Source organism: Leucoraja erinacea, chromosome 9 (assembly GCF_028641065.1).
Source record: "Leucoraja erinacea ecotype New England chromosome 9, Leri_hhj_1, whole genome shotgun sequence".
Taxonomy (NCBI): Eukaryota; Metazoa; Chordata; class Chondrichthyes; order Rajiformes; family Rajidae; genus Leucoraja; species Leucoraja erinaceus.
In genome coordinates, this window is record NC_073385.1 from 54,399,477 (window position 1) to 54,417,353 (window position 17,877).

The following is a 17,877-nucleotide window of genomic DNA, read 5'->3' on the forward strand; positions in this document are numbered from 1 at the left end:
ATGTTGCATTATATACGTTATCTGTCCCGCAGTGACTCTCAGTGGCCAGAGATTGCAACTGCATGCAAGAAGCTTCCATTAACTTCAAACGTACTGCCAAAATAGGTCATTTTCCGTTCTGTAATGTTTAACACTGGGAAATCTATTGTAGCATTACTTACTACAGTAGTGGACAATTAATTTAATTCGTAACTTTTTTTTCTTGTATTTTTCATGGCTGGAGTCTTCAATCATTTTGAAATGGAATCTGGGGAATCTGTGATGGAATCTGTGATGGACTAAAAAGTTTTGAAATAACCATTGATATTTTGAAAAAGCATTTTGCTCATTTATAGTTTGATATCTAAAGATGTTCATGTGTCTAATTAGGAGGCTTTATAACAGTATTGATCCGCCCCTTTCAGCATCCAGGCAGCACTGAGGCATAAATCTTCAGTTTAAGCCAGCATTTGCAGTTCCTTCCTACACAACACTGAGGCATTAGTCTGGCTTAGACACAAAATGCTGGAGTAACTTAGTCTGAAGAAAGGTCTTGACCCCAAATATCACCCATTCCTTCTTTCCAGAGATGATGCCTGTCCCGCTGAGTTACTCCAGCATTTTGTGTCTATCTTCAATGTAAACCAGCATCTGCAGTTCCCTCCTACACATTACTATAGCTTGTTAGAATTGGACAGTGAGCACTGGTTCGCTGTTAGCCCATGGAGCACTTTACAGTCCACCTGTAAACTCATTCATCTCATGCCAACAGTGGTTCAGCTCCTCTGCCAGCGAGGCGTCACCTTCAACAGCTCCAAGGTTGGTCTTATAGTTGGTGAGATACTGGATCCCCTGCCACACCTGCCTGCTGTTATTACTGTTGTCCAAAGCTCATGCCAACATGTCCAAAGCGACACTGGGTCAGGATTGAGAGGAGAGATCTCTGGTCAATGTTTCACCCAGCTCTATAGATCAGGCACTGCAGCATTTGAAGGAATAGAAATCTTTTGTCAGTGCATTTACTTTTTAAACTCCAGGTACTGGAAATCTGCAACAAAAATAGAAAATATTGGAAACACACAGCAGGTCAGCCAGTGCCAGTGGAGAGAAAACAATCTATACACTATTAAAAGTCTCATTTATATGTGTGTGTGTGTATGTGTTTTTCTACCTTCGTCAAAACGCTACGCGGTAGCGCTTACATTTTTACATATTCTGACACATTTTTCTCCTCCACGCAATAACCAGGTTCACTGAAGATTTCGTCCTATATTTCACGTTATTGACGATTCAATTAAAAAAAAAGGCAAAAATGGATCTCACACAGCCTTTTTCCAGGACTTTCCAATGATGATAATCACAACGGGCTCTCAAGCTGCCGAGTGCCCCCCCCCCCCCCCCCAAATAGTTTAATTTTAGTTTTTAGTTTTAGTTTTAGAGATACAGTGGAAACAGGCCCTTCGGCCCACCAAGTCCGTGCTGACCATGATTGCTCATACACTGGTACACAGTAGGGACAATTTACAAAAGCCGATCAACTTACAAACCTGCACAACTTTGTAATGTGGGAGGAAACCAGACCAGCCAGAGAAAACCCACGTGGTCACAGGGAGAACGTACAAATTCCGCATGGACATCACCTATAGTCGGGTTCAAACCTAGATCTATTGTGCTGTCAGGCAGTAACTCTACCGCTGTGCCACTGTGCTGCACATGTGAGAGTATCTGCCTCCTCCACCTCCTTAGCGAACACATTCCTGATTCCAACCACTCTCTGTGTGATATAATTTCCCCTCCAATCCCTTCTGAACCTCCTGTATCTCTCATCTTAAACTCATGCCAAAATGATCACATGGATAGACATTTATTTGCCAGTGCCGTGACAAAAGCCACTGACAAAGACATCTGTTGTAAACATTTTGGATAGTACAAATTAAAGGAGCCAGAGGGTTTTCTTAACATATTGAACAAACAGCATGCAGAGATTCAGGTGACTACCTCCCTATCACAGTGAAATAAATAAATTATTCCAGCAATATTTTATTAAGACCTAATTGCCAAGCGATGAATATTGTTTGATGGTTGTTGTGGCGGTGGATCTCAGTCATTAGGGGATAGAAAGGTAAGTGCAGACTATCCCCAGGTAATGAACAGTTTCCCTTTTTACACCCATCCATTAGCCGAATTGGCATGACAATCATAAGCAGAGCAGCTGTTCCTGTTTGATAGCCAGCCTCAAGAGGATACCATAAAATAAGGAAATGGACCCTTAAATTGATGCACTGGAAAATTATCCAATGACTGTTGATGAACTGTTATCTGTTACTGCAAAACAATTTGAGTAGAAATGTCTTGCTCCAAATATGTAGAACCCAAGTGAGCCCTCATCTAGATATTGATGCAGAAGAGATTTTGGATGATCAGCCATGAACTGGAGATGGGGACTGGACATTGTGCCTTCCCCCACAGTGGCAACCATTGTGGGGGGATGATTTTTTTTGTGTGTAAGTTAATATGTTAGTCTGTGTCCAAGATGGCTGTCGGAAGGGAGAGTGTACGCTGGCGCGGTTTAGCTGCCGCTGCTCTCTCTTCACATTGTGTTTTTGATTTTTTGTCTTTGGAGCGATTTCTGTCTTTAATTTGTGTATTGGTGATGTCCTTATTATTTATTTTACTCCGACTATATGTTTTTTCTCTCTTGTTAATTTCTGTAAGGTGTCCTTGAGACTTTGAAAGGCGCCCGCAAATAAAATGTATTATTATTATTATTATTATTATGATCGTATTGGATGGCGGTGCTGGTTCAAAGGGCCAAATGGCCTACTCCTGCACCTATTTTCTATGTTTCTAAGAGGCTCCCCACATAAGGAATGATAGACTTGTGACTGAGTGCAGTGAAGATTCATCAGATCAATTCCTGCAGTTGTGATATGATGAGAGATTAAACAGATTGGGCTGGTCTCTGAAATAAAAACTGCTGGAAACACTCAGCAGATTAGCACAGTGGCACGACCAGCCACAGTGCATGGGTGTAATGGAGGCCTTAGCCTGGGAATATGCTTGCTTCAATTGGATAAGTAGGCTAGTCAAACGGAGAATGCTAGAGAAAGGAAGAGAGGTATCAGAGTACATTAGTGTGTTCAAAAATACCAGGGGCATTAGAGAGGAATGATTAGTTTAATTTATTAATGTCACGTGTACCAAGGTACAGTGAAAATATTTTGTGGCTGCGTGCTATTCAGTCACTGAATAGACTATACATAATTACAATCAAGCGGTCCACAGTATACAGATGCAGGATAAAGGGCATATCATTCAGTGCAAGATAAAGTCCGATAAAGCCAATTAAAGATAGTTCAAATGTCTCCAATGAGGTCAGCACCTCACTCTAGTTGGTGAGGATGTTTCAGTCGCCTGATAACAGCTGGGAAGAAAGTGTTCCTGAGTCTGGAGGTGTGCATTTCAAACTTCTGTATCTCTTCCCTGATGGGAGTGGGGAGAAGAGAGAGTGACTTGGGTGAGATTGATCCTTGATTATGCTGGTGGCCATGCTGAGGCAGCGTGAAGTATAGACGGAGTCCATGGAAGAGTGGTTCATTTGCATGATAATCTGGGTTATGTCCACAACTCTCTGTAATTTCTTGTGCCTTGGATGGAGCTGTTCCCAAACCATGCAGTAAAGCATCCCGATAAAATGCATTCTGCTGTGCATCTGTAGAAGTTGGTGTGGGATTTGGGGGACATATGCACTTCCTAAGCCTTCTAAGAAAGCACATTGGTGTGCTTTCTTGGCCATTGCTTCGAAGTAGCTGGTCCAAGCCAAGTTGCCGGTGATATTTATTCCTAAGAACTTGAAGCTTTTGACTATCTCTGCTTTGCATGCCATCAATATATGTGTGTGTGAGTATTGTATCGCTTCCTGAAGCCAAGCACCATCTCCCTTGTCCTGCTGACATTGAGAGAGAGCTTGTTGCTTTCGCATCAGGTTATGAGGTCCTCAATCTCCTTCTTGTACTCCATCTCATTATTATTTGATATCTGGGGCATTAGGGTGGTGTCATCTGCGAACTTGTAAATTGAGTTGGATTGGTATTTAGCTGCACAGTCTTGAGTGTATAAGGAATATAGTAGGGGGGCTGAGAACACATCGCTCCGGACACCAGTGTTGAGAATTATTGCAGCAGGAATGGAAACCTGGATGAAGAGATTCATGTACAGAGTTAGAAGGTTGATTTGAAAACTAGAAAATGACAACTGATTTGTATTTTAGCCAAAGGTTCAGCTTTGAGCCAAGCAGAGTGATCTGACATATGTCAGCACCAGTAAAAGATGAAGGTGGGTCTCATTATAGTTGCTCAATGGCAATTATCTGATTGTATCTTATGACCAAATTGTTTGAATTAACCTGTTTTGAATGCAATTGCCGATCATATGTTTTCTTGTGAATGGTAAATGTTTTAACTATTTATCCATTACCTTGGTACAAGATGGGGACCAGTTAAGAATCTGAGTAACTTCTTAGTTCAACCGATGTTCATTCCTGATCCAACACATTATGTGCATTGACTTTGAGACTAATACTGAATGTAAATCAGATGCATAGGTCCCATCACTTGTGTTGGAAGGAACTGCAGGTGCTGGTTTACACCGAAGACACACAAAATGCTGGAGTAACTCAGCGGGACGGGCAGCGTCTTTGAAGAAGGAATGGGTAACGTTTCGGGTCGAGACCCTTCTTCAGACTGAGAGCCGGGGGAGAGGGAGACACAGAGATAAGGAAGGGTAAGGTATGGAAACGAGGCATCAAAAGAGATGCAGTCAAGGAAATGTAGAGTAGATCATTGTTAGCTAGGAGAAGGTGACAACAAGGCAAACAGAAATAAAATGTAATCAGGGGACAGTCAGACTGATCCGAGAACTGGGAAGGGTCACTGAGAGATGGAGAGAGCAAGGGTTACTTGAAGTGGGAGAACTCAATACCCATCACTTGTCCGTCTGGTCTGTGCCCAGACAGGTTTGGCATCCCAACTATATTAACATACTTCTTCATTCATGACAATGGGTCCAGTCTGCCAGATAACTCTTACACTGATACTGCCCTGTTGAATCCATGTAGAATTGGTCTCAATGGCTCCCCCTACATGCAACGGATTTCACTTTTCTTCCTTTATAAGAATTTCCTCCTTCATCTCAATTTTTGGAAGGGTGAGGTAGGACGGGGTTGAGATATTGCTTCAGTGAACTCTTTGTTTAATTTCAGGGAAATCAAAGATTCATGTTATATTTTCTGTTGAAAGAAAGAACACAGGGGAATTTATTATAAACTAATGCTCAGGGAGTAATAAATCCAGGACTGCAATATCCATAAATATGAATAAACATATAGAATCCAATATGTCAGAGGAAATATAAGAAAAAGCTAGGCTGAACTAACAAACTTTAAATCAACAAAAAAATACACCTGCACATCACAAAAATTAAAAGGGATTATTCTAAGAATCTGTTCCAGAGTGTAGGATGGATTTTATTAGGGACAAAACAATATAATTAAAAAAGAATATTACAGAGGAGAGCTGACTCTTCAGTTTTTTCTTCTCTGTTTGTTTTGCTAGGAACTGGGCTGCAGCCAAAATCAATGTTTGGCACTATCATGTGGAGGTCAATGAGGACCAGCAAAATGGAATGAAAAGTGATTAAAACCAGAGCAAAACAATTCCAGCAGCAATACAAGAGTATTTCAAAAGACTGATTGGCAGCCGAGGCAAAATTACAAGAGCAAAGGATGGATGCTTGTCTCCAGAAGGAGTTAATTTACTTTGTGAAAGGCACAATATAAATGCAAATTGCGGTTGTTGCCACTCGACTTCCTTATCGTAATTTAGGGAAGGGATTTACAAGTAGGCTCTGGTCATTAATGGAAGCAAGGAATCAAATGGAGCTGAGCTGCTGCAGCACATACAAAGACAAACACTGATGCCAACTGGCACATCAGATTCACCTTATCTGCTCTTTGCTTAGGGCGTCATACAAGCTGTAGTGTGAGGTGTTGTTCAGGAAGATGGCAGTGTGGCTAAAATGCAATGCGACGGCATTAGAATGATTTTTGTGAGAAAATATTTGAGTCCTTGAGTGGGGGGTACGTAAAACACTGAGAATATTAAATTATGTTTTTTTCCCACCTGAGACACACTTTGTTCACTTTAGTTTAGAGATTCAGCGTGGAAATAGGCCCTTTGGCCCACCGAGTCTGCGCTAACCAGCGATCACCCTGTACACTAGTTCAATCCTATACACCAGGGACAATTTATAGATCAATTAACCTACAAACCTGCACGTCTTTGGAATGTGGAAGGAAACCGGAGCACTAAGAGGAAACCTATGCAGTCATAGGGAGAACGTACAAACTCCGTACAGACAGCATCCATAGTCAGGATTGAACCCTTTGTTTTGCTGTAACGCAGCAACCGCTGTGCCACCGTTCCACCCTATGATTTAAAAAAACACATCCTGATTGAGCTGAGTCGGCAGACATTATATAAAGCTGCACATGGCCGTTTTTGTCAGACTTGTGTGAGGATAATGAATATTTGAACATTTTTCTTGAACAATTTTTGAACCAGTTGTTAAGATGTACTTTATTAATATTCTGGGGATTGTTTTATAATCAAAACATTCTTGACATTTCCTACAATTACACTAAATGCACTGAACACATCTAAAATAAAAAACACTGAATGGTAGGGGAATCAAGAACTAGATTTAGTGTGAGAGGGGAAAGATCTAATAGGATCCTGAGGGTTCATTGTTTCACACAGAGAGCAGTGGATATATGGAATGAGCTGCCAGAGGAAGTAGTTGAGGCAAGTACAATAAAAACATTAAAAAATATTTTTTTAGCAGGTACATGGATAAAAAAGTTTTAGAGGGATATGTACCAAACGCAGGCATATGGGACCAGCTTATTTGGGCCATCTTGGTCAACATTAACGAGTTGGGCCGAAGGGCCTGTTTCAATGCTGAATGACTCAATAACTCTCTGACTCCAATGCTGGAAATACTCAACCAGGCAAACTAGAGAGCAGTCCTGAGCTACTATCGACCTCATAAGAGACCCTTGGACTATCTTTAACTGGACTTTACCTAGCACTAAGCATTAGTCACATTATCAGCAATTAGAACCAAAAATGTATGCTAAATCCAGGCATTCAAAGACTAACCTTATTAGTGCAATCAGCCTTTAACTGAAATAATCTTTGTGAGCTGATAAAATTGCTACTTTGCAAAGCCCTGACATTTCCATGCATAATACAACATTTATCACAAAATGTGACTTGCAGCACAATTATGAGCCAATTTAATAATTTAATTCCTGTTTTCCAAAACTAAATATTCAGAGCAACCCTGCAGCTCTGGGTTTAAAGGAATGAATATTGGAAGTAAAATGGTCTTTCTGATGAATACATGATTTCAGTGAAGGATGTTTTCAGATGATAACACCTCTGCCAGGCAAAACCTCACTATTCTGGTGCAGTGAAGAGTGAGTGTAAAAACATTTTTCACCTTCAATTTTTTAAAAAGATCATATACTCAGTGTGTACAAAATACTTGACGAAAGCAATTTTTCATAAGTTAATAAATTCATCAGTCATAGGAACAGAATTAGGCTGTTTGACACACCAAATCCACTCTGCCATTGAATCATGGCTGGTCTATCTTTCCCTCTCAACTGCATTCTCCTGCCTTCTCCCTGTAATTTTTGACACCCTTACCAATCAACAACCTGTCAATCTCCTCTTTAAAATACCCAATGACTTGGCCTCCACAGCCATCTATGGTAATGTATTCCACAGATTCACCATCCTCTGGCTAAAGAAATTACTCCTCATCTCCTTTCCAAAAGTACTTCCTTTTATTCTGAGGCTGTGCCCTTTGGTCCGAGACTCTCCTACTAATGGAACATCCTCTCCACATTTACTCTACCCAAGCCAATTTTTGTTATTTAAAAATACCCAATGGCTTGGCCTCCACAGCCATCTGTGGCAATGAATTCCACAGATTCAGATCCAAGTTATTTTTACAACCAATGTGGCCTAATTTAATTCCTGTTTCCCAAAGCTAAATATTCAGAGCAACCCTACAGCCCAGGGTTTAAGGGAATAAATGTTGGAATATTCATACAGTATATGCCATATGCTCTATACTATTTCCATTGCCTCCTAACTCCAACTTATCAATGGAAAACAAGACTATGTAATATTCATTAGCGCCTTTCCTAAACTCAGTATCAGAGTCATAAAGTATTGAGAAATACATCGTGGAAACAGGTCCTAAAACCCATTCTGGCCAAGCCAATCATGTGACATTTACATTAATTCAACATCAAACCCACTTTTTATTTTTGCCACGTTCTCATCTTTCCAATAGGAAGAAAAATAGTGCAGATCTGAAACAAAAAGCAGGAATTGCCTTAGTAATGCGGTAATTAGACTTTCCCAGAACTACATCCAAATGTTAAACCACCAGACCCCTTTGCTGTTTAGATGGATCTGCTGGCTTTTAAAATATTTTATTCAAGTGATCTTTGCTTCCAGTCAGATAATGCACTCAATCTCAAGCATTGTAAATTAAAAATCAAATCTGTAATGTTTCTAAATGTGCTGCACAGCAATGAAATAACACCAAGGGGTACTTTAGATCACTCTAAAGTATTTACTTTTTTTTGCAGAGCCATAAACTGTTGCAATATTGACAATCTATCACTTTGTATTATCATCAGAGGCTTAGAAACCAACAATGCTTCACCTTAAAAAATGAACAGCATCATATGTTCAAAATATGTACAGTTTTTGTAGCTTGTATGATGCAATTGATTCACCTCCTTTAATAGAGCACCTCAAGTCTCCCCTGCTTAGTTTTTTTCTTGGCAAATGCCCATTAACTCCAAGAGATCTAATTCAAAGCTGCACTAATTATAATCCACCACCACCTTATTTAAGCTTTTTTTTAGGTTTCATCGGTTATTTTTGTGATTAACAGTTAAATTGAATATAAGACTCCTTTTGATGCTTGTAAAACATACCAGATAGCCAGGGCTGTTGCACTCAATATCAGAGAGGATCTTAAATGAGTGGCTGATGCTATGCCACATGTTTTCATTCTCTATTCTTTTCCCTCCCTATATTTTCAGAGTTAATCTGCCCCAATTTTCTGCAGTCACCATTCCTTAACAACTTATTCCACTGCCTGGAATCTTTCACTTAAAGGAATTAGACCCCAATACTGCAAATTGTTTGAATTTTCCTGTCAATCTCCGTTAATTCACTTTACATTATTATCTGCTGAATGGGTGTCTTGGAAAAATTGTAACTTGTCCCTAGTGTATATGGGGTGATCGCTGGCCAGAGCGGACTCAGTAGGCCGGAGAGCCTGTTTCCATGCTGTATATCTAAGGTCTAAAATGCAAATATTGCTCACTCTCACTCTTGCCAAACTCAACCCTCACTTTTCCTGACCCAATGCGAACCTCATAGCCCACACATACATTCAATCATGCGAGCATCAATTTGACCAGGAGCAATATTATGTTACAGGAAGTATGGGTGGCACAATTTTTGGTTTGACAAACTGTGTCGACAGGAGTGCACCTGGACTTTGCCTAATGATCTAAGAAATATGCATGCAGCATCCAATCTCTCAGTTCTTTGAGCAACTATGTTCTTGTAATTATAGCAATCAATTAAAACTGTCATCAATAGGGAAAAGCACTTTACTCTAATGTACAAGTCTGGCCAAGCTTCAGGTCCAAGGAGGCAGATAATGAGTTTGAATATTAAATGGTACAACAGATGGGTGGAAATGCATGATCCAATGGAGAATGATACAACCGCACATATTTATACAGCACGTTTAACACAGCTGCCTCAAAGGAACATTATTGGGAATGTGGGCGGATAATAGATAGAGTTGTTCCATTTTACCTCAGCATGCCTGATGTATAGAGGAATAATTCAGTATGGATTCCCACAGCTGACTCCACTTCAAGGTCACCATTAACTGGGTCTGATTCATTGGGATACAAGGACTCACCAGGAGGTAAGGTACCAGTGGGATCCCACCGGTGTGTCTATCTTCAATGTAAACCAGCATCTGCAGTTCCTTCCTACACATTATGTATGGAATAAGCTGCAAGGGGAGGTAGTTGAGGCAGGCACTATCCCAACATTTAACAAACAGATAGACAGGTACATGGATAGGACAGGTTTGGAGGGATATGAACCAAACACGCGCAGGTCGGACTAGTGTAGGTGGGACATGTTGGCCGGTGTGGGCAAGTTGGGCCGAAGGGCCTGTTTCCACACTTTATCACTCTATGACTCTATGGTGAACATGATACAGATGGTGACATATGATGCAACAATAAAAACTGGGAATGATGCAGAAAGTGCTGAAAATACTCAATAGGTCTGAGTGTGGCAGTGGAGGAAAATACAGTGAACATTTCAGCTCGTTGATATTTAACATTGAGTCTGTTTCTCCTCTCACCTGACCTCCTGAGTATTCCAGCATTCCAGGAAAAGAACAAAGGGAATGGCTATGTGGAGATTAAAGGTGGATGGGAAAAACGGATTGGAGAAGGGTGCAGAAGTCTTCTAAATGGCAACTAATCTGTCTGGAGAAGGTGTTAATAGAAGCAAACTCTCTTGAGTGGTTGGAGGACACTGGTTAGCTCCCTTAATGAAAGGAGTTGGGGTTGTCTGTGTATGGCAACTCTATCATGAGTTGAAGGTGTAACAAGATGGAAAGACCATGGTGAACATTCACCAATCAGAACCACAAGTGTCATTGCTTTCTGTGATATCACAGATTTAAGTGGGATTTTGTTTCAGATTCCCAACATCTGCAGGTTTTACTTCTCAATCTCTCAATACCTCTAATGTAATTCAAGATTTATTTTTCTTCCCATTTATGCTGCCTCTGCTCTTGGGCTTTCCCAGCATTTTCCTTTATTTCAGGTTTCCATTAACTGCAGTAAAAGTTGTTTTTACTCTTTGCTCTGTCCTCCCTCTCTCTTCCTACACCATCATGACGCATTGCCAAAAAGTCTTCAGCACCTGATTTAAGCCGAGTACTATCCATCTTAGTCTTCACTCTATCACAAATATTTCCTTTATCCCTCCGTCTTCTCTGCAAGTTTAAACTTTTTTTTCTTAATGGTTCCAGTTCCAGAAGAAGATTGTCCATCTGAACCATTATCTCCGTTCCTCTCCCCACACATACTCCTTGGCCAGTTAAGCATTTCCAGCACTTTCTGCGTATAATTCTGAATAATGCATGCATAATGCTGTGCAAAAATAAGAAGATCCAAATACTTAATTCTAGGAATTTATGGCAGCTATTAAATTTTAACTGTCCCCCCCAAAAAAATTGTAAAAAGTTGCTGCTATGCAAATACATTAAAAAAACAAATCATTCTGAATGAAGGAGGTTTTGTCTAGACAAAGCCTGCACATGCAGTGTAGGAAAGTGGATGACAAATGAATATCAATACACCTTAGTGCAAGTTGATGAAGCAGGAGAAATAAAGAAAGTTTTGGAAAATGTCTGAGGATGGGAGGGGAGAAAATGCTTTTATACCTTATGCCAGATGAGGGAGGGGAGCAGAGCGAACAACCAGAGTGAAAATATTCCTTGATTGTGTGAGCTGCGTTCCCAAGGCAGCATGAAGTGTAGATGGAGTCAATGGGACGGAAGGGTGGTTTGTGCGATGAACTGGGCTGGATCTAATTCTCTGCAATTTCTTCCAATCTTGGGGCCAAGCTGTTACCAAACCACGCCGTAATGTATCCTGATAGAATGCTTTCTGTGATTCATTTGCAAAAATTGGTCCGAGTCATTGGAAACATGCCAAACTTCCTTAATCTTCTATGTGGCCATAGCCTCAATTCTCATCTTACTTCCTAAAATCATAAACTAGCAACTTCATCTTGCTGACATTGAGGGAGGCGTTGTTGTCTTGACACCAAGTTTCTAACCTCTCTATCCCTTCCATTACCTCATCTCATCATTGTGTAAGATACAGCTCACTACGGCAGTGTCATCTGCAAACCTGTAATGAAGTTGGATCATAATTTAGGCGCAAAGTTATGAGTGTATAGGGAATGTAATAATGAGCTGAGAATGCATTTATGTAGGCCATTATTTATTATTATTATTATTATTATTATTATTATTATTATTATTATTATTATTATCATTATTATCATTATCATTTCGGACTCAAGGTCCAGACAACATTACATAAAATACAATGCATATAAAAACACCATAAATTACATATAAAATCTTAGTATATCACATAAAAGCACCATAAATTATATACAAAAAACACAATTTAAAATCCAGAATAAAAAGGAAAGATCAGTGTCCGACAACGAGACAGCGATACCAGTGTCTCCACAACTGGGATTCGTAGCGTGTAGTGCTAAATCTTTATTGTAATCATGGCAGATGTTGTGTACCTACTTTCACTGATTGTGGTCAAGGATCTGGTTGCAGAAAGCAGTGCTATCTCCTAGATTCAGGGGTTTGGAGATGAGGTTGGACACCAAACCTGAGAAGAATTCAGTAAAGGTGAATTATTTTATTGCTTTTGCATTAGTGGACCTTACCCTTGCATGTTCAGTTCTTTGTTTCCAGATCCCGAGTAATTTGCTGTTGTCATTGTATTTTCAGATCTGCATGCATTTTATTGAACATTATTGTTTTGTTTCTGAAATGCCCCAGAGCGCCAATCCAAACCTCCAGCCACTTACTCATCTTCAGAATTAATTGAAGCAACTATCGCTAATTCTGGGAAGTATTTAAAATATAATGGCTCCCATTAATTCCTAGTAGTGGGGGGTAAATGAGTAAATAGGATAGACCATCACGATAATTGCATCTTCCGCCTAGAAAGATTGATTACAATGGGGCCCTTGTCTAGATATAAGACTATTAGGTGGCCTAATGGTGTTTAAAATTCTGAAGGTGTGTATCAAGATAGAGCACCAGATGTTTTCACTGCAGGGGAGTCCACAATTAGCAACTGTGAACATGAAACAAATACAATTAAATCATGTAATACATTCAAGAGAAACTTATTTACCTAGAGAGTGGCTGGAACATGGACTTGCTAATACATGGAGTAACTAATTCAATGGGGATGTACGAGAATGGAAGAATAGAAGATCATAAGATCATAAGTGATAGGAGCAGAATTAGGCCGTTTGGCCCATCAGGTCTACTCCGCCATTCAATCATGTCTGATCTATCTCTCCCTCCTCACCCCATTCTACTGCCTTCTCCCCATAACCTCTAACATCCATACTAATCAAGAATATATATATCTCTGCTTTAAATGTATCCACTTACTTGGCCCCCACAGTCTTCTGTAACAAAGAATTCCACAGATTCACCACCCTCTGACTAAAAAAAATATTCATCTCCTTCCTAAAATAACATCCTTTAATTCTGAAGCTGGAGTAACTCAGCGGGACAGGCAGCATCTCTGGAGAGAAGGTGGCGATTCGGGTCGAGACCCTTCTTCAGACCCATCCCTTCTCTCCAGAGATGCTACCTGTCCCTCTAAACCTTTCCTATCCATGTAATTTTCTAAGTATCTTTTAAAGGTTATTATTGTACTTGCCTCAACCATCTCCTCTGGCAGCTTATTTCATATAACCACGACACTCTGAGTGAAAATGTTGGCCCTCGGGTTCCTGTTAAATCTTTCCCCTCTCACCTTAAATCTATGTCCTCTGGTTCTCAATGCCCCTACCTTGGGGAAAAAACACTGTCCATCCACCCCATTAGTTCCCCTCATGATTGTGGACATAGTTAATCTGAAGGAAGAAAGTGTGAGGGTGAAATATCGGATGAAAACAAACAGGTATACATGGTAGTTTCTATCTGATGAGCCACACAATGCTACTGAGATGCTTAATGAATTCCCACGTGGTTCCCCATCCCAGAATAGTTCTGGCCTAATTCTGCTAATCTGCACACTGACAGTGAGCTCTGATAAGGAAGCTGCAGCACTAAACTCTGCAGAGAGTGGTGATGATATGGAACTCACTGCCTCTAGGGGTAGTAAACACAGCTAATCAAGTCAAGTCAAATTTAATCTCATATGAGCAACTACAGTGAGGGAGTAGTACAATAAAAGATCTTGCTTGCAGCAGCGTAGGCACATCAACTCAGAAAAACACAGAGACAAATTGTACATAAAAATTGTACATGAGTTTTACATAGAGGCTTCTAAAAGAAAGAAGACTTTGCAAAAAAAAAAAACCCAGTGCAAAAACATAATTTTATAAAATAATCAAGTCCATGGTAGTGCAAGAGGTGATGCCTATAGTAGGAAGGAACTGCAGATGGTTGTTTAAACCGAAGATAGACACAAAATGCTGGAGTAAGTCAGCGGGCCAGGCAGCATCTGTGGATAGAAGGAATGGGTGACATTTTTGGTCAGGACTGGGTCCGTCTCACTGAGTTACTCCAGCATTTTGAGTCCATCTTGGGTGATGCCTAGTGTTGTGTTGCCGTAGTTTGATTGAGGTTTTGTCGATTGATTCAAGAACATGATAGTTTAGTAAAGTAGTTGTTCCTGGACCCTGAAATGTGGGATTCAGGCTTCTGTATGTCCTGTTCGATGGTAGCACTGGGAAGAGGGCATGGCCCAGGTGGTGGGGCTGTGTCTGTGATGGACCAAGCTGAGTCCACCACTGTCTGCGGTCTCTCACATTCCTATGCTTTGGAATTACTATACCATGCCACAAAATGCAACCAGTCAGGATATTTCCTACAGTAAATCCGTAGAAGTTTGGTTGAGTATTCAAAGACCTACTGAACCTCTTTAATGCTTACTCAGGACTCTCAAGAGTGAATTGGATAAGTCATTGAAAGAAAATAATTTAATAATAAAGAGAATTGGACTGTGTGAGGAACAAATATAGACTCAATGGACCAAATGATCATCCGTGCTGTAATAATTCAATTACTCTAGCTTCATCCAGCATTACATAAATGTCCCTGCTTAATTAAAGGCAAACATCTGAATTAGAACTAAGCAAACTGAGTGCTATAAATCTATTGTGATTTAGATTAGGTGAATAAGCAAAGTTGAGAAAATGAGACAAACATCAAGTTGATAGGATAAGATAGTGTCGTTCCGCTGGTAAATGGATAATTTGCTGTATAATCAACTTGTATATTTTGTAATTCTGTGCAATTATTGAAAAGGCAATATGACTGAACCAGAAGGCTATCTTGAACATGTACAGTATGAACAATTTTGGTTTTTGAAGTTAACCCTTTTCTCTTTCACTTCTCGTGCAAGACTGTTTGAAGATCTCTGAACTCTTGGAAAAAAAACATTTAAAAAATGTGTGTGCGCATGAAAATGTTATTATAATAATTATTACAATTATTACATTAAGCTGCTTTGTTATTACAATAATGAAGAACATTGTTACAATAAGCTACTTTGTAAGGATCAAGAATTGACTGACTGGTTTTCAATCTAAAATGTAACCATTTAAGTGGCAAGCAGATCAAGTGAGGAGACCTTATCCAATTCATCAAAGCAATTAAATTAACAATCAAGGTGTAAATCAACAGTGAACAGAAAAATAATGAATATTGTATCAAATTTGAAATAATCCTTGTGAGGACATAATACAGGACACATTAGAATCTTGCTGGGAAAATTAAAGCTGATAAATATCATGTTTCTCAAGAAACAGATCCATCAGGCAGGAATATTAAAATAACAATCTATGTAAAGACAATATTTAAATGGATAACATTGTAGAGCCTGAATTGCCGGCTTGGAACACCAATTTAACTCAGTGGAACAGGCAGCATCTCTGGAGATAAGAAATGGGTGACGTTACGGGTCAAGACCCTTCATCAGACTAGAGTCAGGGGAAAGGGAAACAAGAGATACCCATTACTTCTCACCAGAGATCCTGCCTCTCCCGCTGAGTTACTCCAGCATTTTGAGTCTATCTTCGGTTTAAGCCAGTATCTGCATTTCCTTCCTACACACAATAATCTTTGACCAATTCACTTTGACACAACAATGGTCCAATTCAAGCCAGAATGTTGATATCAAAGATTCCTTTGACAGCCAAGGGTGAAACAAATTTCAGAAATTGCAATCTAGTTCACAGTGAGCATGCACCCGTCAATATAATAAACATTCTGCACTAAACGGACAGCCATACTTTGTTAGGATAGCATGTGAGAAGCTGGGCATTTTCCAGCGGTAGTTAATGATGTCAATATACTGTAGCTTGATGGAGTGAAGTAAAGGGAGAGTTTGAATCCAAGCTTCTGCGATTGGCATGGGAGTGATTAAGACTGTTGTTGGCACAAGGTCTCAGGCTACCTATGGATGATTAACTCAGTTTAATTCACCTAACAGCACTCTTCCTATCCTTAACCATTTGTTTGTTGCTTAAGTGGTGCCAAGATTTCCCTCTCCACTCTTCTGCCCAGTCTATTCTGAATGTAATTTCCTTCAAAACTCACTGATAGACCTGGTAATAACAATACACTTGCCTTGGGCTCCTTATTCAATCATTCATTTCCATCACCTTTCCATTTTAGGTGCAGACATCGTACAGTGGTTGATGAAGAGCCTGAATATTGAAGACCCAGGTAAAGAAGTTTAATTATGTGGCTTGTAAAGGAAAAATTCTGAATGTACATCTGCTGTTTACAGCTTATCGGGTGCTCTCAGTGTGGAGTTTACAAGTTTGCCCCGTAACTGCATGGGTTGCCTCTGAGTGTTCCTGTTTCCTCACACATCCCAAGTGCGTGCAAGTTTATATGTTAATTAACCTCTATAAATTAACCCTAGTGTGTAGGAAATGGATGCAAAGTGGAATAACATAGAACCACTGTGAATGGGTTGGCATGGACTCTGTAGACTGAATGGCCTGTTTCCATGATGTGCCTTTCAATAATCAATCAATCAAACAATGAAGACCAAAGTGGAACCAAGACTGGATGACTTTTTGAGGAGGAGCTGGGCCAGTCAAATGAATCACAGTCAAAAAGATTTCTGAGGTGATTTCACTTAACAACAAAGGGCTTTCAAATATATCCATAGCAATAAGTCCAATAGTAATATGATAATTGGAGGATTTAACCCAGAGCATTAATTATAAATCAAATATAGCAAAGGGACTCAAGGTATTTAAAGGGGAAGTAGATTACTTTTCGTGAGACTGGAAATATTTGAAAGATTGGTGAATTGAAGGTTATGTGGAACAAGAAAAGAAAATGTCCTGCAGACCACACTGCGTCTGGGGTAAGAAAACTGAGTTCATTATTCGGATTGAAGACCTGCACAACCCCTAAGCTCTTGGATCTGTATACTGCAACAAAACACCCAAAACACTCAGCAGGTCAGGAAGCATCTGTGGAAAGAGAAACCAAGTTAACATTTTTGGTCAAAATCCCTCTGTCAAATACTTCCCCACAACCTTGCTCAGTAGAATTGAAAAGTGGGAAAGGGATGCTTAATCATATCCTACCTGGAGTTGTGCTCAATGGGCTGCACTATGATGAAGCTGGTGGAGCCATTGCTTCACAACGCCAGGAATTTGGTTCATTGCTGATCTTGGACGCTGTCTGTGTGGAGTTTGCTCGATCTTCCTGCGGCCATGTGTGTTTCCTCCAGGTAAACTAGATTCCTCCCATCTCTCAAAGTCATTCAAGTTGGTAGGCTCATTGACAATCTAAATTGCTAAGTAGTGTGTATGTGAATCTGTGGAGATAATAAAATAAATGGGATTAATTTAGAATTAGTGTTAATTATGAAGTTAATGTTAATGTTAAGCTGTCAATGAT

At 39.9% G+C, this 17,877-nt stretch overlaps 1 protein-coding gene across 1 annotated transcript in view; it reads left to right on the forward strand.

Moving 5' to 3' along the window:
- Positions 1 to 17,877, forward strand: part of LOC129700391 (regulator of G-protein signaling 6-like) — a 411,071-nt gene that overhangs the window by 334,887 nt on the left and 58,307 nt on the right. The window contains exon 3 of the mRNA XM_055640840.1: positions 16,630 to 16,680. Within this exon, the coding sequence (XP_055496815.1) occupies positions 16,630 to 16,680 (51 nt within the window). The remainder of the gene's footprint in view (positions 1 to 16,629; positions 16,681 to 17,877) is intronic.